Genomic DNA, 25662 nt, shown 5'->3' on the forward strand with positions numbered 1-25662 from the left:
CCTCCTTCCCAGCCTCAGCTCTGTGGCTGCTGTGGGGGGAAGAGACCCCCCTCTCTCCCAGCACCAGCTCGGGGGGCGGTGAAGGAGAGACTCCCCACTCCTTCCCAGCCCCAGCTCGGGAGCTTCTGCAGCAGGGGAGAAAGGGCACATCCATCACCTTAGAAAGGTAAGACTACTGATATTAAAATATGAGGTGTGTGCTTTTATTTATGGAACAAAAAATGTTAATTATTTATTCAGGGTTTTTTTTAATATAGCGCTTTTATCCAGCCTGAACTGTCAGTCAAGTATGTTTCTTGTGCATTTTCAAGGTCCATTTACAAAATTGGAGCAGTCAATTATTTCAGTGTATCAGCACTTTAAATTTCTGATGTTGGGAGTAAGAGGAATCCTCCTTACCTTTCTATGGAATAGTAATACAAGTTGTTATGGCATTAATAGTAAACCAGCACCAGACATGAGACAGTTTTATTGTTCCACAATGAAAGGGAATCCTATAGAAATCCTGTGCTTCTGTATCAGTTTGGAGAAACAGAATTTCAGAAGCGCTGAGAATAAAGACACAGGAGATTTAGGATAATGGCTTCTTGCTAAAAATATATTAAACTTTCATAGAAAGAAAGATCAGCACCTTTTTTGAAGGCAGTTTGCACCCATGACTTTTATAAGCACAAAATCTGCACGCACAATTTTGCACTGCAGTTGAACTGTGGGCACAAATCCTAATAATTTCATGGCAGGTACAAAACAGGTAGTAGACATGTAAAACTGCTAAGACCCACATTTGTAATTCATATAGAGGCCTTGTTTATGGACACAATTTCCATCTGCAAACAGCAAGTCAGGGCCGTAGCCTAGCTGAGAATTTCCCCACTGTAGCTCCACTCACCGAAAAACAACATCTATATTAACTATAACAACTTAACTTGAAAATGTTTCCCAGCAGCTGCCTGCCTTCTTGTCTGTCAGGAAATTGAAAAGATGGTTCGGGACAGCACGGAGCTGGGTAGCATCTCTAAAGCTTGGAGACTGAGAAAAACTTGTTTCCTTTCCCCGTTATTTATAGGGTTAAATGGAAACTGAGTACAGCTGGTATTTTCCATCTCACCACTAGATGGTAGTAAATACTAGAGCTGAGAGAAATCACCTGGTGAGCAAGGTCTCTCCCTCCCTCAGGACAAGTAATAGACTACAATATCCTGTAATGCCTCAGACTAATATACTTATCCTGTGGACCTGCAGCCTCCCTTGCATATATGTCCTATGTCCTATGCTAAAACAGTTCTCTCTCTTTCTCTCTCCTGTGTAAATAAGATCACCCCCTCTTAAGCCCTCTGCTAGCTCCCACTACAAGTTTTTGAAGAGCCCCATCCACCCCAAGACATCAGGCTTATCCTCCTTGCTCACTTGTGTTTAGCAGTGGTCCTGCTCTTCAGCATGCAGCTGTTCTGGGCTCCCTGACAGGAAGCCCCTTAGCTTCTGCTACAGGCACATGCTTCCTTACATTGCAGCTCCCTAGGCGAGGAGAGGAGGGAGGCAGCTCCCACCAAGAAGAAGTAGCAAGGCAAAGCAGAACTGGCTGTAGGAAGGACTTCTACACAGCTCCTTCCTCTTGTGGCCCCTGACCCTTATTCTCCTCTGACACAGACCTCCTTAGTGGCCTACTTTTAAAGCCTGGAAACTGGCCAAACCCAAGGTTATATCCAGTGGCGAGTTTCCTAGGAGTTAAGGAAGAAAAGTTTGTTAAGTTTAATACCAATGGGTAATTTAGAAACCAGAAAAATTGGTATAGCAAGTGTTCACATCCTAATTCTGGAAACTACTTTGGGAAGAGCTAGATGCCAGAATAATCATCAGTGTCAGAAACAGAGGTATTATAGATAGATCTGGCAGAACTGTTGCCCAACAGTTCCCATTATAAAACCTTGTTTTCCGTTCCCTATCACTTTGCCAAACTTTATTCATGTTGGCTGAAATTTCATATGACGAGTGCCTCAGGCTGAATTTTTTAGAAAATTTCAGCCAAAATGTTGTAGCCATTTCTGAGAACAAAGCTAGGCAAAAATATGTTGTTTTGGCAAAATTCCAGCAACCTTTTGTTTGAAAAGTTTTAGCACTCCCCTGCTTTGTAGCAGGGACTTGAAATTTGACAGAAGGGGTGGGCTATGTGACAGGGATGTGCCTTTTGCTGTCCCCATGAAAACCCAATCAAATTTGGCAAAATTATCAGCCTTTGAAAAATCTCAGTTTGGACATTCTCACTAGAGCCTTATTAGATTTTAGCAGCTAAAATCTCGAAAGATTCATTCACACTGAGCATGATTCAGCCCAGGGCTAAACAGGACTTTCCCTGGAATTGCTGCTCTGGGTTGCTTCAGGCCAGGCCAGGGCTGGGCACCAGAACTGAAAGCAGGGAGACTGCCTCTCCTGTGCTCTCATTGATCCCTCTGCTGGGCTCAGGCAGCATGGAGGTGGAAGCTTCCTGATTTGAATGCATAGCGGCAAGAGATGTACCTGTGAGGATGGTGGGGTAGATTGGGACTAGGGGCCTTGGAGAGGAATGGGAAGACTGTGACTGGCTGGGCAAGGACACTGGAAGCCAGGGAATTTGTAGTTCAGGGAATTTGTGTCCCCATTCTCTGCTAAGGATCCAAAATGAATTGGGATCTCATCTCTCATTGAGTTGTGTGGTGCATCATGGGAGTCCTGTGACTGCAGGTGCACTGTCAGAGTCCAGCCTGAGAGCCATGCCCATAGGGGAGAAAAGGAGCAAGAGGAACCATAACTACAACTCCCAGGAGTTACCATTTGCTCTCAGTGCTACTCAAAGTACAGCCATTTCACTCGGCAGAAACTCTTCAGAGCAGCTGACTTGATCAAGGGGGTTTCACAATGCTCTTTTCAGTCAGGACCAGCCCTCTCTCCTTCAGTTTGTGTCAGGCTGAGCCCAATGTCAGGACCAGCCTGTTTTTGTTGCTACTGATATCCCACTGGGGATGGCACAGCTTTCACTGGGAGTCAGAATGATAAAGAGGAGACTCAGTCAATACCCTGGGTCCACAAGCATCCTCACTTCATAGAGAGAGAGCTTGGAGTCCCTCAGCAAAGTCCAGTTCACGCCAAAAGGACAGTGCACTGAGCTTGTTTTGCTCTCACACAACAGAGATACAATCAGATGGAATTTTTCTGCTTCTGTATCTTCCCTTATTTAGTCTGTGAGCTCCTTAGGTCAGGGACATGTTGGATTTGTCTTGTGTAAAGGCAGAGTGCATTTAAAGCCCTATCCTTAAGAGGTACTCTAATCCCACCCCTGACATGAATTCCATTTTAGCTCCAAGCAAAGACCACAAATCACTCCCCTCCCCACATCCATCTGCCTCCTTCCCCCCTTCTAGGTCATGGAGAGAACAGGAAGTTCAGACTTGCTCTCAGCATACTCATAACCTCTGCATTCAAATAATGTAATCAAATCTCATGCTTTAGGACTTCAGCTGGTCATTTGCAAGGGTCAGGAAGAATCCTTCCCCCTCCTGCCTATGCACAACTGGCCAGATGCATCCTGGGTTGTTTTTTTTTTCATCTTCCTCATCAGCATCAGGGATGAGGAATTTTCCCAATATCAGCTTGGCAAGGACTTGTGGAAGGAAGGTTCAGCTTCCTCCAAAACATAGTCTGCAGAAGAGAAGAGTGAGGGGGGATTTGATAACTGCTTTCAACTACCTGAAAGGGGGTTCCAAAGAGGATGGATCTAGATTGTTCTCAGTGGTACCTGATGACAGAACAAGGAGTAATGGTCTCAAGTTGCAGTTGAGGAGGTTTAGGTTGGATATTAGGAAAAACTTTTTCAATAGGAGGGTGGTGAAGCACTAGAATGGGTTACCTAGGGAGGTGGTGGAATCTCCTTCCTTAGAGGTTTTTAAGGTCAGGCTTGACAAAGCCCTGGCTGGGATGATTTAGTTGGGAATTGGTCCTGTTTTGAGCAGGGGGTTGGACTAGATGACCTTCTGAGGTCCCTTCCAAACCTGATATTCTATGGAGCAGGGATCACCTGTTAGGATCATCTCAGCATAACATCCCACCTAATCAATTCCCTGCCATGCGGTAGAGACCTCCAGTGTTGGCAGCACCTTGATCTCTCTTCTCTGCCTGCCACAGAACAGTTTAGTTTCTATGAGTACTGGAAAGTAGACACGACATTTGGCTCTGATTTGATCAAATAAAACCTCTTTGGAAAGACTCATGAAGTCTGTGACAGAGCTGGGAACAGAACTCAAAAGTCCTGACTGAGAAATACTTGACTGTAGAGCAGCAGCACTGGGGAGATGGCATGTGCCTGCAGCAGAAGACAGGGTTAGATGCTTCCTGCCATGGGGCCCACAGTGGTTGCATGCTCAAGCATTGGCCAGCTGCAGAAAACAGCTGGGCAGGAAGAGTACAGCTGGCTTCCAGCTGGGTAATTGGAACTCTCCTACTAGCATTGTAGCGGACCAGGAGAGGGGGAAAGAGATGTGTGTGTGCGCGCACCCACATCTTTTCACAGAAACTGGTAATGGGGAGCCATGGGGGCACAGGTGCCATGATGATATACGAGAACATTAAAATGGGTAGGTGGAGTATACCTGTCCTCACTACAATTTACTGAGAATAGGTAAATGCTTCCTTAAAGTACAAAGAGTTAACCCTTAAGTCACGAAAATAAATTTCCTTCCACTCCTTCCTTGCTGTGCACCAAAGCCCAGCAATTTCCCCCAGCCAAGAACTGCAACATGAAATCAGGTTTCATAAAATGGCTGAACCCAGATGACTGCACAGGCCCTGGAGAGGGTAACAGGACAGTAAGGAGCATTCAGCTCCAAGTTCCTGGTTCTAATGAAGCCTGGGCAGGTAGAGATTGAAAGTGGTTACTATGGGATGGCTGGCAGATAGACCAGTCAGTCATTTCATACAGGCTAAGTTCATGTCCTAGTGAAAAGATGCACACACATTAATCACACTAACTGGCTTCTTTATTAGTACTAAAAGAGAGGCCAAGAAATGAATGGGCTACGTGTTGGGATTCTCTCAAAGACCTTTTCCACTTGGCTTATTCAAAGCACCTTGTCCAGTTCTGGGAGGATATTTCATCCAGTTTTCTGGGATCCAAAAAACCTCAGTTCAACTCCAACTCGTCACTCAGGTTACTTTTATTAGGCATGTAACAGCCCTAAGCCCATGCTGGCCAGGCCCCGATACAGGTGGCTTAGGTACAAGGTAACACCATAATTCCAAACCATGTCACACACAATGCACATTTTTACTAGCTACTAACATCTATACTTCTTGAATCTAATTGGTTTGGACATCGTATAGATCATGTAAGGACCATGTGCTTTGCAAATCATGTAAGGACCAATCACTTGTGTCCTCACCTTATCTGCATTTGAAGCTTATCAGTTCAGGGAGTTCCCAATTACCTCAACTCACCTGAAAACACCATCTCCTGCACACAGCCTGTCACACCCTGTTTACAGTTTAACCTTGCACTCAAATCAAGCTATATGCAAGCGTAGTCATGCCCAGCCAGATTTATAGCTACTCTATAGAGACTGAACTAATATTTCATCCCTAGAGGCAATCCCTCTCTAAGGTCATGGTTGAAGCACATCAGCAGGGAAGCTTGTACCAGCACATCCCTTGTTCTGCAGGGCTGTCAATCTTGTATTTTACTAGCACAAATTCACACACACAGTATTTTTTTTTAAATAAATGACCTAAACCTCTGAAATCAAGGTTCCAAAGGCTTAAAAAAAGGAAAGTGCTCATAACACCAAGACTTAGTGTGTATAATTACCTGTGCGCCATGTTGAAAATGTGCTGGTAAGATAAAGCAAGGATATCTGCCAAATCTGAGAGCCTTCTGGTGTCAGCTGGATACTCCACTGACTCTCCTCCGTCAGTCTGATATAAAGTCCACTGAATTCAAGAGAATACGAAATCAGAGCAGGCTCCCATCCCCCCATATGACTTCTGGGACATCAACAGGTGGCCAGGATATTCTGCACAGAGCCTCTGCAGTAGCTCTGGCCAATAGAGCTGCACTGTTGGGGACTCCCCTGGTCATGGCTGCCCTAAAACACACACTGATAATACAACCAGGTTTGTAGGTTAGGTTAATTCTGGTCTGATGGAAAATCCTACATCGCATTTGTAGTTCTTACATTGAGAAGCTAACAAAAAGCAGAGTTGTTTCTACTGGAGACTTAATTTTATACAAGATAAAAAAATTAAAGAGCAGCCTAGAAATATTCAGTTTGTACAAGAATAACTAATAAGGATAAGTTTTCACTGTATAAACATGAACCAGATACAAGTGACCATTTAGAAGGGATGGTTCCAATTTCAATATTTACTTATCATTGTGCACATTCAAAATCAATAGTATGTTCCTTTGATATTATTCCCCCCACACCCTCATTTCTAGTGGAATGTATGTTTAATATAGACCTGGTGTAAATATTTAATTTCCACACATAGTAATGGATTGGATTTTGCTGTTCTATGGGTCATGACCCCTTCAGAACAGGGACACAGCTCATAAAATAGAAAGTATAAGAAGCCAAACCATTTCTCAGAAGACAAGGTTACATGAACTACAAAATAGGGAAATCAATTACCATAAGTTACAGTAGATATTTTAAATTAATGAAATGCACTGGTATTTTTCACTGGTTTTCACTCACTCGATTCTCTATATATTTTGTTGCTTGAATTGCATCATGGACCAGACTTGTGCAAACATAACTATAATATTCTTGTTTATTTCATGTTCAGCAAGTTGTTGTAAAACATTCCAAGCTCCTTCTCACTGGAACCACAGGACTCCACATCAGTGAGACAGGCCAGAAGAACAAAAGAAGAAAAAATACTGGCAAGGGTGAGCTCACAAAAACCGCCACCACTTCCACTTAAATTCCTATACTTGGAATAGATCTGTTCACTGCAGCCCAGCCATAGCAGGCAAAGGCTGTGCTGCAGTTCCCAGGCTTATAAGGCTGGGAGGTGATAAGATCTGTAGCCTATTATCTGTTTCTATGGCCTTTGTGGGCATAGTTAATCCTACAGTCCCCAGACTAGGGAATTCCTTCTCTGTGTGAGGGGAAAAAAAAATAAAATTAAATACCTTCCATTATTTATTTCTCACCAAATAAACATGCCCCACAAAACCTCCACTTCTGTTCTTACTGTTGGTACACAGACACCTAAAATATAGGACCATTCACAAAATCTAGCAGTACTGAACATGCCAAACTAAGACACAAGGTGGGTGAGGTAATATCTTTTATTGGACAAACTTCTGTTTGTGAGAGACAAGCTTTCATGGACTAAGACCAAAAGGGACAATCATGATCATCTAGTCGGATCTGCACATTGCAGGACACAGAACTTCACCTCCCACTCCTGTAATAGACCTCTAACCTCTGGCTGAGTTACTGAAGTCTTCAAATCATGATTTAAAGATGTCAAGTTACAGAGAATTCACCATTTACTCTAACTTAAAACTGCAAGTTATCCATGCCCAATGCTGCAGAGGAAGGGGGAAAAAACCCAGGGTCTCTGCCCATCTGACCTGGGAGAAAATTCCTTCCTGATTCCAAATATGGTGGTCAGTTGGACCCTGACAATTTTCACAAGACTCATCAGCCAGACTCCCGGGAAAGAATTCTTCATTGTAACTCAGAGCCCTCCCCATCTAGTGACCTTACCAGCGCATGGGAGATATTTGCTATTAGCAATTGCAGATTGGATACAAGTCATTGTAGGCAGCCTCATCAAACCACCCCCTTCACAAATATATCCAGCTCAGTCTGGAAGCCAATTAGGTTTCCCCCCCCACTGCTCTCCTTAGAAGGCTGTTCCAGAAGTTCACTTCTCTGATGGTTAGAAACATTTGTCTAATTTCAAGCCTAAACTTGTTGATGGGCAGTGTATATCCATTTGTTCCTGTGTCCACATTGGTGCTTAAATAACTCCTCTCCCTCCCTGCTATTTATCCCTCTGATCCATTTATAGAGAGCAGTCATATCTTTTGAGCTACACAAAGCTGAAGAATGTTGCAAGGAAGGCTCCTCCCCAACTCTGGGGGCACAAGGACACAGATGGTGCCTCCCTTCTCCACTCCCCCACCCCCACCGTGGCCTTCGTGAAAAAGAATTCCACAGTGGAGCCAGCCAGAGACTCCTCTGGAGGAGCAGTAACAGAAGCAACTACAGTTTTGACTGGACTTCCTCTGCTCTGTGCTAATTGGCTGTTTGCTCCAAACCTGCATCTCCTCATCTCAGCTTCACTCCACAACTGCCCCCCCTTCTCCTGCCCTGTCGTGCTCACTCATCTTCCTTTCCCTTTAGCTTATCCCCTCCTAAGTCCCCTCCCCTCCCAAAAAAGTCATGGCATTGAAGTGATGGCTTGTGCCATCACACTGCTTTGCATGTTATTCCTCCTCGCCCCCCACTCTCTGTCTGCCTGGCCTATTTAGACTGCAAGGTCTTCGGGGGGCAGGGATTGTCAACTACTCTGTACAGCACTCCACTCTTCATTGGTACTTAGGCACTGCCGTAATAAACATGATTAATAATACTATATACGCAATCTTGCAGGCATTCTCACTTCCGAAGCTACTATCATGGTCTAACCATTTCCTTAGTACTGTACTGAACATGGGCATTTATAAAACATTCCAAGTTTCTGAAACTTTTTAGCAGCACAGAAAAGAAAGACAAGGGCATTTTTATTTGACTTTTCTTCACACAAACCTTTTTACTGAAGAGTGTTAGAATCATGCATGTTGACTGTTTTTGTAAAGAATAATAATTCAGCTGTAAACAGTTACAAATATAAAAGCTTAAAAAATACTTCAAACAAGAATAGGAACAGCAAAAAAGTTGAATGAGCATCTGGCTCTTTTCTTTTTAATAAAGAAATATTTCAAGTTGACATCAGTGCATATTAAGAAATAGCATACACTGCTCTGAACACCCAATACATGATCAAATACATAACAATTTTCAAAAATGTATAAACTAATTGCGAGAAAAAAAATTGTGTAAGAATAGCCAGGAGAATGACATTCAAAATAAACAGGCCAGTTGCTTTGTTTCACTGACTCAATTATATTCTAGATAGTTTAACATGAGAGATCCAAAATTGTAGTCATTAGGACCTCCAAAACAACAGTAATTCTGCTACAAGTGAGTTAAGCAGTTTGCATTTATTTTTGTTGTACAGTTAAGTGTTGTTCTTAACTTTTGGACTGTTACACAAAATCATGACACAGTAAGGATTCATTGTAAATTTACATTTCATACGTCAAAGTCAGATTAACAGGAGAACACTGTGTTCTGATTGTATCCATTGGCCATTCTGTTGAGAAGAGCACAAGCTGTATGATGCACATGGGAAGCACGTTTGCCTGTTACATAAAATGGCTTATTTTTCCATGGTTTCAGAACCTCACAACAATGCTATTCTAAACATTGTTCCCTGTCATTGTTTTAAGATGGTTCATCAACACCTCCTGCATAAATGAATGATATAAATATGTCCAGTGACAAAATCCATTATGGAAGGATACAGAATTGCAAACTGAAAATTGTACTGCATCATTTTTAAGGTGGTCTTGTAAATATTCTTCTATAAATTTTTTAAAAAAATATGTATTAAAAGCAAGCACTTGGTTCAATTATTCTGACTATGATGGAATTTGAGAACAATGATAATTTCAAGATGTATGTTATTATTTTAATGCATAAGGAGTTTATGCAATGTAAATGCCATTAAAGCTAATAAGAGATGCACATTTAAAGCTTGGAGAAGTGAGATAAAAGCGTACTCTAGGTCTTGTGTTTTGATGCTGGGAGTCTGATTTCCTAGTGGAAGAAGATAATACAGGATCCTCTTCTCTAGCTGGACCCTAGTGCAGATAGCCTATTCCCTGGAAAAGAGGAAATGGAATTTCCCCACGTAACACTCAGGCACAATAGCCACGGGAACCACAGGCCTGCTGACAACAGGTTTTTAAAATATATATTTGCAAGCAGGTGACATACTAGTCAGATATGCATTTCTTTAACAATTATTCTACTGTGCAAACCATATGTATCAACACCAAAATCTTCAATTCATCTGACGTGTACATCAACTAGGACGCAGTGAAAGTCTAATGTAATATAACACTAAATGATTTCTTGACAATGAATATCAGGCTAAATCATAGATTAGCAGACAAAGGCACATGCTTTAAGTTTAGTAGGAACATCTGAAAGTTCCTTGTTACCATAATCTACACTTCTGCTGAAGTAATAGTATTACTATGTATTATACAGATTACATCAATTTGCTTCGAGATAATGATGAGGTAACAGGAAACTTCTGAATGTTCATACTGTTTATGGCACATACACTCTACAGTTCTATTAGCTGAGCTGAATCTTCAACAAACTATTGCCGATTTAGACATAAGGTAGGCTACAATCTGGTTAGGCCACAATTAAACTTAACATTTCATTATACTGCACATATTCTCTTCTGCACAAACATAGGGTGCACAAAATAAGCTGGTTCAATAATATTAATTATAATTAAATGTTTTGCATATGTAAAATAATTAAATCAGGTAATAATGCAATGCAATCAAAAGACCATGCACTAGATAAACAAAACTTCTTCCCGATGAACAACTGTTCTTAGGAACTTTTTCTCTGCCTTGCATAACATTTCATGATTTATGAATTTACTTGATCAGCTTCTGAGGAACATATTTAGATAAAACTGAAAAGCAAGATACTGAAGAACATTAGCTTTGCTGTTAGCTGTAATGCAGCTAGGATAGATATAACTGAGTTGCTGCAATGAATTGAAAAGTAACAAAAACTAAACATGAATAATAGTAGTAGAAGAATATATATATCCCCTAAATTAATGTTAGTAAATACATTCACTGGTCCACTTAAGTTATGTATCTATAAAGACATACTTCTACTAATCTTCAGCAGATACAGATGGATGTTCATTCATGGGGAAAGCAATGTGTAATAAAACTCAGTTTATCTGTCATTTTTACAGCAAAATCAGTAGCAAATTTGTAAAACTAAGTATATTTTCCCCAGACCAACCACACAGAGGTGTAAGTCAGAAATTCCAATTTATCCAATGTTCAATCAATAAGGCTTTATTTACATTTCTTTATAAATTCAGGAAAAAGTTTGGTGCAATGTGCAAGACAAGAGAGCACATTTCTCTCATTGGAGACTAGCATCTATTTATGCTTTAACACTAACCCAAAGGTAGCCAATTAAAGTCCCATATATCCATGTTTTTACATAAAGTTTCCTTCCAGATTCTGTCAGAAGCATACTAGCAGTCAGGCCACCTAGAAACAGCAAGGATGGTAAAGTTTTCTTGAGACTTAGTTTGGAATGAACACATTTCCCTGGGAACTTGTTTCTTCTTTTAGAATCCTTTGCATCATAAAACTCTATTAGTAACCTGTGAGAGACAAATTCATGTGTTAGTTCATGTTTAACGCAGTTTTCTTTCATCTAATAATTTTATATCTTATCCTCTATTACCTATCAAATACTTATTTAGCAGTGCGAATAGCAACAGTTTTGTAACAACAGACAACATGCTATAGGTATATTGACAATCAAACAAACTTATGCTCTGTACCTGGGTTCTCAAACTTAATCCCTTAAAACAACACAAATGATTTTTGCAGTCATACAATTCTTTTCAATGTATATTACTGTGCCTACATTTATATTTACTCAGCACCTAGCAAAACAAGTCCCCAATCCTGTAAAATAATATTAAATAAAATAATATTTTATTGTCAATAATTCATAACAAAAGCAACTCTGAACAAAAGGAAAGGTGTCTGCAAGTAACAAAACAGGGAAGATAATGAAGTCTCAGGAGACTCAAAGGATTTTGGAAATAAACACGAACATTTTATTCTTACATGTTGAAGTCAAAATGTCTACAGTGGCTAGGGTTACCATATCTCATAAATAAAAAAAGAGGACCCTCCACAGGCCCTGGCCCCGCCCATTTCCCCACCCCTAGCCCCGCCCCAACTCCGCCCCTTCCCCACCCTAACTCCGCCCCCTCTTCTCTCCCACTCCCAGCCAGGGGGAAAGGGCTGCCCCAGTGCTACCGGCTTCACGGTTTCCCGGGCAGCACCCAGACCCTGCGCCCCCAGCCGGCGCTTCCCCAGCGCAGCTGGAGCCCGGGAGGGGAAGCGCCCAGCCGGGGGCGCAGGGTCTGGAGGCTGCCCAGCAAACCGTGAAGCCGGTAGCGCTTGGGCTTTGGGCAGCCCCTATGCCTCCGGACCCTGCGCCCCCAGCCGGGCACCTCCNATGTGGAAGGCAACTATAGATCTAGGCATATATATATGGCCCTCATCACCATAGTATCTGAGCATCTCACAATGATTAATAAATTTTCTCTTCACCACACTCCTGTGAGGTAGGAAAGGACTGTTATCCCTATTGTGCAGATACAGAACTGAGTCACAGGCAGAAGAAGTGACTTCTGCAGGGTTACACAGGAAGTGTGTGGAGCCAGGAACTGAATGGAGGTCTCTGGCCCAGTTCAGTGCCCTGTTCACTAGATCATCCTTCCTACCTAATGACAGGTTTCAGAGTAGCAGCCATGTTAGTCTGTATCTGCAAAAAGAACAGGAGTACTTGTGGCACCTTAGAGACTAACAAATTTATTAGAGCATAAGCTTTCGTGGGCTACAGCCCACTTCTTCGGATGCATCCGAAGAAGTGGGCTGTAGCCCACGAAAGCTTATGCTCTAATAAATTTGTTAGTCTCTAAGGTGCCACAAGTACTCTTGTTCTTTTTGCAGATACAGACTAACATGGCTGCTACTCTGAAACCTGTCATTAGGTAGGAAGGATGATCTAGTGAACAGGGCACTGAACTGGGCCAGAGACCTCCATTCAGTTCCTGGCTCCACACACTTCCTGTGTAACCCTGCAGAAGTCACTTCTTCTGCCTGTGACTCAGTTCTGTATCTGCACAATAGGGATAACAGTCCTTTCCTACCTCACAGGAGTGTGGTGAAGAGAAAATTTATTAATCATTGTGAGATGCTCAGATACTATGGTGATGAGGGCCATATATATATGCCTAGATCTATAGTTGCCTTCCACATGGGCTCAAAGATCAAATTCATCTTTCATTGACCTCAGTAAAGTTACACCAGGGACAATTATAGCCTTGTGAGTTTGAAATGGTATATATCCCTACAGAACCCATTGAGTCACAAGTGGCAGCCTTTCGCTTATAGGATGTATGCCGGTATACAGAAGGTTAGGAACTCACTAGATGAATTAGTTATCACCTATTTATATCTAAGAGCAGCTGCCAACTGAGGAAACTCTGTCAGGCCAGTTCCTGCTGAACTATGCTGCATGGGAACAAGAGAGAACTGGAGGGGAATCTGAGCTGATGTGGAGGCACAGACCTCTGTAAGTATGCCAGACTCTCATGTGGATCCACTGTGTGTACGCGCCTCCATAGGACATACCAATGTGGGAAACACCATCTACCCCCATCGATGGAACAATTTGGGGGAAACTGGGTCCCCCAGCAGACCCCTACCATTGGGTTCTTAGCAAAGTGGGTGAGCTGGTCCATGGAAATGTTTAGGAGGTCTAAGACTGTTCATTGTGTTAATACTAAAAATAAGTTACTTTGAAGCATATCAAATCTTAAGTCTCAGCTGTGACATGACTATCGCTACTCACTTATCCTTTATTTCAAAGCGTTCATGAAGCCATCTTCTCATATACATCTGTTCTTCTGGAATATCTTTCAGTTCGATCCGATCAAGGTAAATATGAACTTTTGGGCATTCCTTACACAGAAACTCTAACAAACAAAAAAACCACAACCAAGTCTTGTAAGTACTTTTTACATGGTAGAAAAAACATTCTCCAAATAAATACAAAATAATAAAGATAGATATAGAGCAAAATGTTCAAAATGTCTAAGTGACTTTGGAACCTAAGTACCATTTTCAAAAGCACCTAAGTCACTGGGGGAATTTAGGCTTCTAAGTGACCCAGGTGCTTCTGAAAATTTTATCCATTATCTTATCCAGTGTGGAAAACCCTCCAACAATCCATCAACCCAATTGTACAACATGGAGAAAGTTCCTTCCAAATCCGAATAGTAATCAGTTGATGTTCTGTATTGCGTGATTTGATTACCTCTGTTTCAGCATATTTTATTACATGTTATTGGTCATAAAATTATCCAGCCTATGATTTTTAGATTTTGGTTTAAACTGTTTAAGATCTAATACCCATTTCTTGTCCCTTTTAAAATCAAAAGTTAAATAAAAAAAAAAAAAAGCTCCTAGCTTGAAATATTGTATAACAAAATTCAAACTACTATACTGTAACTTCCCTGGACATCTCCAAGAGGATGTGGGTTAGAATCAAAATAACCGATAATTTAAGTGTGTAATAACTAAAAATCAAATGCAGTCCTCAAAACATGCACTTCTTCTGTCTTCTGTTAATTGCCAATAGTCACTGGGTTTGATTGGGATTACATACTTTTACATTGTATAATGCTACTGATTTCAATATCAAGTCATTCCTGATAGAACAGCGTAAAGCGAGTGAAAATTCCAACCTATTCTTAGTTGGAATGGACTGTGTAGGATTGATAGTATCTTTTACTCCCAGATCAGGTATTTCATTTACTTAATGTACACTGAATGAAAATACTTCAATAAGATTCTGGGGCAATAGCCTGAGTGGCTTGTTATGCATCCTAAATCAATAAGTTACACCCTAATGTCAGAACACAGTAATCATAGTTTGTTAAAGGAAAGTGAACTACACAGGACTTGGGTATTTTTTCCCTTTAGTTAATGTGGCTGTCTGAGATATATAAAGGACTCTTTTATACTGGCATCACCCGAGTCAAGTTGTAGGTGATGTTAATTGTAGGCGGTGAATCTTGGCTTCTCTGTGTTCTTGATAGAGAACAGGGTATACTTATGTTTTTGTCTGATAATCAATATCATCTCAATGGCGGTAAACTTGTTTTAAAATATAGTCACCTGGAGTTATTTCACCCCCGCTGCTTAGGAGACAGATCCTCTGACACCTCTTTACTTTTCTGTTTTTATAGAGAGTATTATATTACTTGATTGTTGCTTCTCATCTTTTTTTTTCACCTCATATTTATGCTTAGAGCAGTTCACTACGCAAATACAAAGCCAATTATGAATAGAACTCTAAATTTTCTGAACAGCCTAGTGGAAGCTATTACCTCAACTAAAGTGTTTAAATTGTTAGATACTAACGGCTCTTACATCCTGTATTGGATTTTTTGTTGATATCACTTTGTGTTCATGAATAATGATGAAAATGTAAGTTTAAAAGGTAGTAACCATGGTGTCCCACCAACAGAAACCCTTAACACACCTTTTCATCCCGATACTGCATTTTGGGGAAGGTGGCAGTACCTCAACATTTGGACAATGTTAAACTTGAAAAGGGTACAAAAATGCCTTTATATATTATAGACAGACAACAGATGGAAAACAGATGGCCACGGTGCATATAAGAAGTGGCTGTAATTTTACTTTGTGAACAGTGTAGCCATGCAAGATATGGGGTATGTTGAGGTATAGTTAAAACTTGAGCAAAGAGTCAGAGGCATATGCACCACATCATAGCCTGTCACAGCTGAAACCCATCCTTATTCTTGCACAACCACACCAGTATCTATTATGTGGTACCATGCTGCAAAAACTATACTTGCCAGATCTTAGTATCCCCTGACATTTTTTTTTTAAATGTGAGGATGGGGAGGGTGGACAATGAAACCACACATGCCATCTTGATATGGGAATATGAGATACAGGACAAAATTTTTAGAAGGAGGCACAGACTGTCTCTTTAGAGGAAAACAGTTTCTAAGTATTTCAATTTTCACACATTTAAGATTTTGAAATACTTTAACAAAACAAATGAGAGATCCATATCTTAGATTCTAATCCTGAAACTAATGGAATGGGGATGCCTAAGAGTACACAATTCATATTTTAAAACCAAAGGGGCTTTATCTGTGTCTTAATAAATGCTAATAACTAACTTTCATTAGGGAACAACTCATCCTCTGGGCAAGGGAGAGAAGCCTTAACATGGAACTTTCTAAAATATGCAAAAATGGATTATAGGAAACAAATGGTTGGAATGGTCGTATCAAAACAAATGGTCATATCAAGTCTTTTTTCAACTTGATTTTATGCAGCATTTTACCATATATACCAGAATTTCTCAAACTCAGGTCCCCAGACTCCTAGGGGTCCCCGAGGGTACTCCAGGGGGTCTGCGGTCCCCGCTGATCAACGCCTCCCCATCCCCTGGGGGGCTACTGAAGCCAAACCGGGAGATTTTAGGTACTAAACATCTGGCAGCGCAGCGGGGCCAAGGCAGGCTTCCTACCTGCCCTGGCTCCGTGCTGCTCCCGGAAGCGGCCGGCACGTTCCTATGGCCTCTGGGGATGGGGAGGCACCGGGGGTCTCTGCACGCTGCCTCCTCCCCAAGCACCGACTCCACAGCTCCCATTGGCCAGGAACTGCAGCCAATGGGAGCTGCGGGGGTGGTACCTGTGGGCGGGGGCGTGGCGCAGAGACTCCCTGGTCCCCTCCGCCTGGGAGCCGCTGCCAGAGATATGTGCCGGTCACTTTCCAGAGCTGCCTGAGGTAAGCGCCACCCGGCTGGAGCCCACACCCTGAACCCCCTGCTGTACCCCAACCCCCTGCCCCAGCCCTGAGCCTGCACAGGATCCCATACCCAAACTCCCTCCCAGAGCCCACACCCAAACTCTCTCCCAGAGCCCACACCCAATTCCCTCCCAGAGCTTGCACCCCGCACCTCCTGCTGCACTCCAATCCTCTACCCCATTCTGGTGAAAGTGAGTGAGGGTGGGGGAGAGTGAGTGATGGAGGGAGGAGGGATTCAGTGAGGTGGTGGGAAGAGCTGGGGCGGGGATGTGGCCTGAGCAGGGGGGCTGGTGGGTCCCCGAAAAATTTTACTTCAAAATGGGGGTTCTTGGGTTGCTAACGTTTGAGAACCGCCGCTATATACAAATGTATCCATTTACCTTTAAAATATATTAAAAATATTGTTCTGGAGTATGGTGGAACTTTTACAGTGTACATTTATCATTTCAAGTTTTATTTTATGATTTTATTCTATAAAGGAACAAATAGCTCTTCCCTGACATTTATTTATAAACAATTAAGTAAAAACATAAACAAAACCCCAACCAGTCTAAAAAAGCATTTCAAAACCATTGATAACAGCCATATGGCATTTTTACAACTATTATCAAACTCTGTAGAAGAATATTGATTAGCTCCCAATGTCATTGTAAAATAGCAAAGGACTATATTACCCCATTACTGTACTGATAACAAAAGGGAATAGAACATATGTAGATCAATAGAAGCAAACAGAAAAATATGTTTCAAAGTTTCTGTAGTTTTAGCCATATAGCTAAACAAAGGAGGATTTGATTCCTCATGATTTGCTGCTCAAAAACAATGTGATTTTTTAATCAAACCTAAAAAGAAACTGTTCTTTCCTGGCAAAGAAATTCCATATATCTGAGCACTGATGCTGCCTCTCCCCAGCAAGTGCCAATGCATGTGTCCTAAACCTTCCTACTCATCAAGGTTTCCTCACTATGTGAACCTAATTCCTTCACTCATATCTGCATCAAACTCATCCTTGCAACTGGATGGCCAGATTGGCCTGCATCCAAGGCTGCTGTGCTACTTTCTTATCTGTCGCTACAAGTGTTAAAAGATCCTTTTCCTCCCCACCCTAATCCCCTTGCTCTCAGCCCCAGGACCATTTTTAAACTGCCCTCCAGGACATCTATACAAAATGCTCAAATGCAAACAATCATGCCAGCTACTTGAGCTGTTTTTATTATGCTATTCATTAGGCTTTAATGTGACTAATCCATTTTTTTATTTTTTAGACATTCAATGTCACTGCAACTACTTAAGTACACCAATGGATAAGAACAATTTATTGAGCTGTCGCTTTTGAGAAGAAACAGATGGATTTTATCACTATAACCTCCAGAAATTTGTGGTAGTCCCATGACCCTTAATTTCACATCAGTTTAACTCCCAAAAGGCTTTTGTAATTAAGCTAAGAAACCTTATTGTAGCAATTTATTATGCACAAATTAAATTCAACTTTAGGGCTGTTGGCCCTAAAAACCAACATTTGACAGGCTTTGCAAATCTCGGATAGCACCAGAATTTGTTACAATAAACAGGAGGAACAAACAAGTCTGAACTTTTCTGCAAAAGACACAACATAATTGATAATCATGCACTGTATCAAACTTTTGATTAGGGACACCTTTAGTTATGATCATAAATCAAGAACCAAGTATAATATGTGTTAAATGAACATTAATAATTCACATGGGACCAAAATGTACTGACTCTCATATGGGAGATAACTTGCTAATAAAAGCTTTCAGTCTTACAAAATGATTTAGCAGCAACTTAAGATCTAAAAGTACAAAACTTTTATAATGATACTAATGACCAATCAAAGCAAGAGGAAGGAAAATATGGCAATTTACTATGTTTTAAGGGCAAGAATGTTAAATTCATTAGTACACAGTGAAATTCCAAGCCCAGTATACAAGAAAGAATTCATGGTAACATAGCTCACAGAGTTATAATGTATTATTTGGATTCTTAAAAACGTCACTGATAGTCTCCAAGGGACAATCAGATCCCAAATGTATTTCAGTCTTAAACAAATATCTAGTCAATGGTATTTCACTAGCTAGGCCTCCAGTAAAATTCCACCACTTTTTATATATTAATACCATATTTTCAAAATAGATTAACATTTTCAGTCTTCTGTATCGAGGAAGGCAAAGACGAGTCCATAAAAGATGAACTGCAAAGCAAAAACCAAACACTCCCCGAAACACAAAAACACTGTTTATATAAATATAAAACTTCAACTGAATGATGTATATGAAAAGCCTCAAACTCTTCTCTCCCCAGAAATTAGTTTTTTGTGGACTCATACCGTCACAGATGGATTCCAAATAACTGTGTTTATTGACTATGTACAAATATACACAACCTAACTACCTATGTACACTGCTGCTGTGACTGGGTTCTGGTGGCTTCTGCAATAGAAGACTGGGAGACCTGTAGTGGGTCACCCAAACTATTTAAAGAAATATTACCCAATTTCTATACACTATATAGTCTTTCCCCCTTTGCATGAAAGGACATACAAAATATTATAAATGTATTACTTTATAAAGTACTAATACATAAGCTACAAATTAAGTTTGAGGGGTGGTTAAAGACTTCTTTCTAAATAATGTCTCATAGGCATAGCAACAGTTTCTGAAAGTGCCTGCACTTTCTGGTATAGCTGTATCAACAGCATCTTCCTGCTCTGAAGTGTTAGGGTCGTTTGTAGAAGAAACAGGGACACAAGGCTCACTGGCACTATCACAAGTCACTGTCTATAGCTGTACTGAAGGCTCAGTATTTTCAATAGGCATCACAGGTGTAGAATATCCTGTTGAATTTGTGCTCAAAAACTGGTTTATGTGTCTTTTCCATTACATATTTGGTGCTACTTCTACCCAATAAGACAGGGGACTTGTCTGTGATGTAATCACACTAGGCTTCCATGAATTCTTGGAAATTGCTAAGATTTTTTCCTCCTCCATGAAGGTGTGCAGTGGGACTATTTGTGGCCATTGGATCACACTGTTTCTTTCAAATGTCCTTCTGTAGATCAGGTTTTAACAAGTCTAGGTGAGATTTTAAATTATGACCCATAAACATTGTTGGTCCCTGATTTGTAGTAGCATGTACTGAATTCCTATAGGCCAATGGAAAATCTACAAACCTGTTTGCAAGCTACCTTCATCCAGGATTGTAGCATGAATCACTTGCTTGAGTATCTGAATAAATCTTTCGACTGATCCCTTTGTGGCAGGACTGTAAAAATATAATGTGACATATGTGACAGGTTCAGTCACAGAGACCCCCTTGGGACTGTCACCTGATGTGTTGGAATTACCTTTGAGCCCGTTTTCCTTGCCAGCTTAGGACTTCAGAACCTGCCTTGCTGAGACAGACACTCTAGCCTGCTGTAACACAGACCCAGGTCTGGTCCATGCCCCCAAAGCTGAAGACGTTAACCAAAAACTGCTCAGCAGGTCACCTATCTCTAATACCGGACACCCAGTTCCCAATGGGATAAAACCCCATATAAATCCGTTTTACTCTGTATAAAGCTTATACTGGGTTCCAATAAGCTTCTTTCACAGACTAGACTTCTTCTTAATCTGGGCCCAGTCCTTTCCGCCAGTACAGTCCTTGTTAGTTCCAACAGCCTCTGTTTTCCACCTAAGATGTTTTTCTCATGACTGCAGTCCCCTTTGTTCTGTTCCACTCCCTTTTATAGCTTTGGCACAAGGTGGGAATCTTTTGTCTCTCTGGGTCCTCACCCCTCCTTCTAAATGGAAAAGTACCAGATTTAAGATGGATTCCAGTATCATGTGACATGGTCACATGTTCTGAGAGACCTCATTCTTCATTACCCACATTTACAATCAATTGTCCTAGTCAATGGGAGCCATCAAGATTCTAAACCACTATCAATGGCCCACACTTTGCATATTTACAATAGGATCTCAGAGTTATACTTCATTTTTCTAGCTTCAGATACAAGAATGATACATACATACAAATAGGAGGAATATATTCAGTAGGTTATAACCTTTGTTATGATACCTTACAAGAGACCTTTTGCAGAAAGCATATTCCAGTTACATCATATTCACACTCATAAGCATATTTCCATAAAACATATGCAATGCAACGTCAACATGTTTGATACCATTTCTTCAGACAAACAACTGGAACTCTTTGTATGTGAACTGAGTTCCATTGAAACTTACAGTCTGTTCAGGAATTCCTGTCCTTGAAAACAAAAATTTTAACACTTCCACTGAACTAGCTCAATTCATACAGAATACTCCAGGCCATTTAAAATGAGCATCTATTGCAACCAAACACATATGTCCCATAAATGGTTCAAACAATCTGTAAGGACTTGTTGCCACAAGGTTGTTGGACACTCCAAAGGATGCAATGGAGCATGTACTGAGTTTGCTGACAACCCTGACACTGTTTTGCCATTTTCACTATTTGTCTATCAATCCCAGGTTAGCACACAAAACTCCTGGCCAGGACATTCACTTTTGCAATTCTCAAAAGTCCTTTGGGTAATTCTTGTAGTTTGAGAGACTTTGGCTAAATAGGAATAACCACTCTAGTGTCACATAATATGCAATCTTTTCAAGCTAAGAAAACTGGACACAGTTATTTGTGTGCCTGAGTCCATCCACTCACTGTAATGTCATGAACTTTAGCCAGCACTGGATCATTTTGAATTTCACATTGTATCATGGCATTTGTTACTGGCAAGGGCTCAATTTGTGCCATATAGAACATATTTACTCTCTGTGCCTCCACTTCATTATCCTTTCCTGCCACTTCTAATGGCAGGTGTGATAAACAATCTGCATTACCATGTTGGCTGGTACCATTGAACTTAATATTGGAACAGTGAGCACCCAAGAATGTTGCCCATTTCTTGTCACTGTGCTGCAGTGATTGCCTGTACTCCTTTTCTAAAAACTGAAAATAGCAGTTGATGATCTGTAACAAAAAGTATATTGTTTCCTATAGAGATACTAGTGAAACTTTTTAACTCCCTAGACTAAACTCAGCGCTTCTCTATCAATTTGAGCATTGTTACATTTTGCTGAGGTAAGAGATCTAGAAGCAAAGACAATAGGCTTTTTCAGTATGATCTTCCATTACACATGAAATTACTGATCCTATTCCATACAAGGAAGTGTCACAAACTAAATTAATAGAAAATATGCCTTTAAGTGAGTAGGAACCATTTCAAATTATATGAGCTTCTTGGCTTCATCAAAAGCCCTGTTACACTGTAGGGACCAAAGCTATTTCTGTCCGTTGGGTCACAATTCATTCAGGAGGTGTAAGACTGTTGCTGCATGAGGTAGGAACCTATGCTAATAACTGATCATCCTCAGAAAGGAGTGTGATTGACACATATTGCATTACAGGTGTCTTAAGGATAGTTTCAACTTTTTCTTGGAATTTACAGAAACCATCTTTGTCAATGATGTGGCCACTACATGCTACCGAATCTTTGAAAAATTCACATTTTCTCTTAGTTGCTTCAAGACCATACTCAGCCAGCCTTGCAAGTACCTTTGGGAGGTTCTCAAAGTGGTGTACATCACTAGATCCTGTGACCAGTTAATCATCCAAACAACACTGAGTACTCGGAACACCCTAATTCCTGATACGGGTCTTGCTACTAAAAAGTGGGTGCTGACTATTCCAAACACTACCCTGTTATATTGAAATAAGACCTTTTGTGTGTTAATTGTGAGGTACTTCTTCTCACTGTCTTCAATCCCCAATTTTAGATGGGCTCGGGCTAGATTGATCTTGGAGAACAGCATACCACCAGTTATTGAGGCAAACATATTCTCTATTCTAGGTAAAGAATACTGGGTTAATGGTAACCTTGAAATGCTCACAGATAAGGAGAGCCCCATTCTTTTTCAGCATTGGCACAACAAAGGTGTTTCATGTGCTCCAGTTAACCTGTATACCTGGATGAGGATCATCACATCCTCAATGCCAATTGTTGCATCCTTGCTTTCAGTACAACATTAAGAATATGGGAAACCACACTGGCAAAATTGGCATTCCACATAACCGTGTTTATTAACTATGTAAAACCAAAAGACCTAGGTACCTATGTTCACCGCTGCTCTGAGGGTTCTAATGGCTTCTGCAATTGAAGATAGAGGGCTACTAGAGAGCTCCCAAACTATTTAAAACACAATAACCAGTTCCTACCTATATACTACAATATATATCAATATCAGATCCGGATTTCCCCTTTAACCTTGAAGGACCTTGGCAATGTTTGGAACACACTGAACATGACATCACAGGAGGTTGAAATCTGACGAAGCAGATTTTATTAATAGAAATAAAATTCAAAATGTAACCTTTTAGCAATAGAATATTGAAAGTTGTGGTATATAAGCCCTGCCTGTTATGGCGACAACTCATGTTAATAAAGCTCTTGTCCAAACTGCAAGTGTCATCCGTTAGTTATTTTATAATGTTTTTTACTTTGCGGTTCATACAATCATTAGTCTAGACTGAACCTTTAGACTCAAACCATTATTAACGGATTTGATTTGTAGAGTAAGACATATTATCTCACTGCTTTTTACTGTTTTATATCCAAAATTAGCAACCAATAAGTAAATCAAACATCAATTATGAGTGCCAGAGTATCTCTCAGATTGACATCTGTAACCATCTTGAATCCAGTTGACAGAAAACCCTTTCACGGCTGGTTCTAATGAAAAATGGCGACATTCCATTGCAATGTTGGCTGCTGAAAGGCAGCAACCTTGTACAGGGAAATAGCATTGTGGGGAAGGGGACATTCTGTCTGACAATCCAGGGAACAATTACTTGATTAAAGATAAATCCATCATGAAATTGTTAATCTCTTAAGGCCAAAGAAAACAGGTAATTAGAAACTTCTAAATTACAGGATCTCTTCAGGAAATTACATGTAGATCGAGGTTCCCAAGACATGTAGCTCTAGAGATGGAGGCTGTCAAATAATTAGATTTTGCTATTCTAAAAAGGTAAGTGGTACACTATTAGCACAGGAGATCAGACAGTTGAAAGGGCTAATGCAAACTGTTTAGCTGAAACAAGACAATATTTGACAGAGAACAGTAGTATTTACAGGGCCTTGTTCACTGAATAAACCCCTTCCATTCTGTCAGATAGACTGAAAATATACAGTAAATACTCTCCTCTAGTGTAGAGACACATTGTGAGAGATTTGAAGCTGCTCTGTAATAACATATGAATACTGTATGTTGGGCACATTACTGGGATACTTACTGTGTGAATATACTGGGTTAGCTCAATAGAAGGCTGTTTGGAAAAAACAGGCTGGAAGGAAAAGAATAGCTCAAGATTGCCACCTCTTAACAAACATCATTCATGGACAATGCCAGAACTGTTAGCTTGATGTTTCTACCTCTCCTCCAGCAAACCTACAAAACTGATTCTGATCAGCTCTGGAAAAGGCCCAGGAACACAGAACTCTGGCAAGGTTGAAAAGAGACACTCCCTGAAGACAGGGGCAGTTGTTATTCAGGGGAACCAGCCACACACAGGATCCTGTTGGGGTGCCTAAAGAAGTCAGGCCTGCCTAGATTATCATCAGAGGATTATGAGCCTTTGGGTAAAACAGATGCGGTGTAGACTATTGCTTCAAAATCCTTTTGTGTGGCTCCTACTGCAAAACAAAACATATTTCAGAAGGTTGTTTTGTATACCACTGGCCACAGACTACCAAAGGGAAAAACCACAAGTGTCCAAACTCAGTCAGACCTGCAGCATAATAATGGTTGATGCACAGGGTACCTTAGCCCAGGTCCTAATCTAAGAGTGTGATACACCTCTACCCCGATATAACGCTGCCCTCGGGAGCCAAAATATCTTACCGCGTTATAGGTGAATCTGCATTATATCGAACTTGCTTTGATCTGCTGGAGCGCGCAGCCCCGCCCCCGGAGCACTGCTTTACAGCGTTATATCCGAATTCGTGTTATATCGGGTCGCGTTATATCGGGGTAGAGGTGTAATTGCTAAATTCCACCCAAGACAGGTAAAGGTATGAGGCTTCACACCTGGGGGGAGGGAGCGGGGGAGGTGAAGTGTGTGCACTCAGAGACCAGTAAGGAGTCAAAGGTGCAGCAGCTAGCTCCATAAACTGTGACAGACATCAGACATGCCCAGAAAAGCCTGATTTTTTCCATTAATCTGAATGGATTTTCTATAGAAAAGACTACCACAGGGTATATGCACACTCCAGAAACTGATATTATTGGGAAAGTATTTTATTAGATTATTTTCATATGACCAAAGAGAAGCACATTATTCATTGTTAAACTGCTGAAAGACTTAGCATATGAATATTACCACAACACATTACTTTTGTTACGATCCTGACTGGCAAAAACTTAATGCATGTACCTAAATGTATGCATGTTAATAGTTCCATTTACATCAATGACATACATACAAGGATACCACCATTTTCATTAACCATCAGGTTGCTGGAATTAATCTTTAACATATGGTTCTACCATTATGTCTCTATTCCTATATAGAATAAACACAGCATATTACCACTTAAGCTTTAATATTATCTTTTTACCTACCCCAGGTTAAAGCTCTGTTAATTTAAAAAAAATATTCTCCAATACCTCTCTCAGGGTAAAACTGTGGTTTTTGTTTTTTTTAAAAAGTCATGTGATATGGTAAAATATAGCAAAACTGACATTCAAGCTAAAAGTTTCTTAAATGAAAATTCCTCCTGCATCTTTCAAGTGGAAAGTTTACACCAGGAAATATGAGCATTATTTTTA

General features: G+C 40.7%; 1 protein-coding gene across 1 annotated transcript in view; it reads right to left on the minus strand.

Moving 5' to 3' along the window:
• Nucleotides 1-8914: 8914 nt before the first annotated feature.
• AGPAT5 (1-acylglycerol-3-phosphate O-acyltransferase 5) overlaps nucleotides 8915-25662 on the minus strand; it is a 128528-nt gene continuing 111780 nt past the window's right edge. The window contains exons 7-8 of the mRNA XM_034766359.1: nucleotides 13794-13917; nucleotides 8915-11520 (exon numbers count right to left, since the gene is read on the minus strand). Of these exons, the coding sequence (XP_034622250.1) occupies nucleotides 11295-11520; nucleotides 13794-13917 (350 nt within the window). The 3' untranslated portion in view covers nucleotides 8915-11294. The remainder of the gene's footprint in view (nucleotides 11521-13793; nucleotides 13918-25662) is intronic.

The sequence above is a fragment of the Trachemys scripta genome, chromosome 3 (assembly GCF_013100865.1).
Source record: "Trachemys scripta elegans isolate TJP31775 chromosome 3, CAS_Tse_1.0, whole genome shotgun sequence".
Lineage (NCBI taxonomy): Eukaryota > Metazoa > Chordata > Testudines > Emydidae > Trachemys > Trachemys scripta.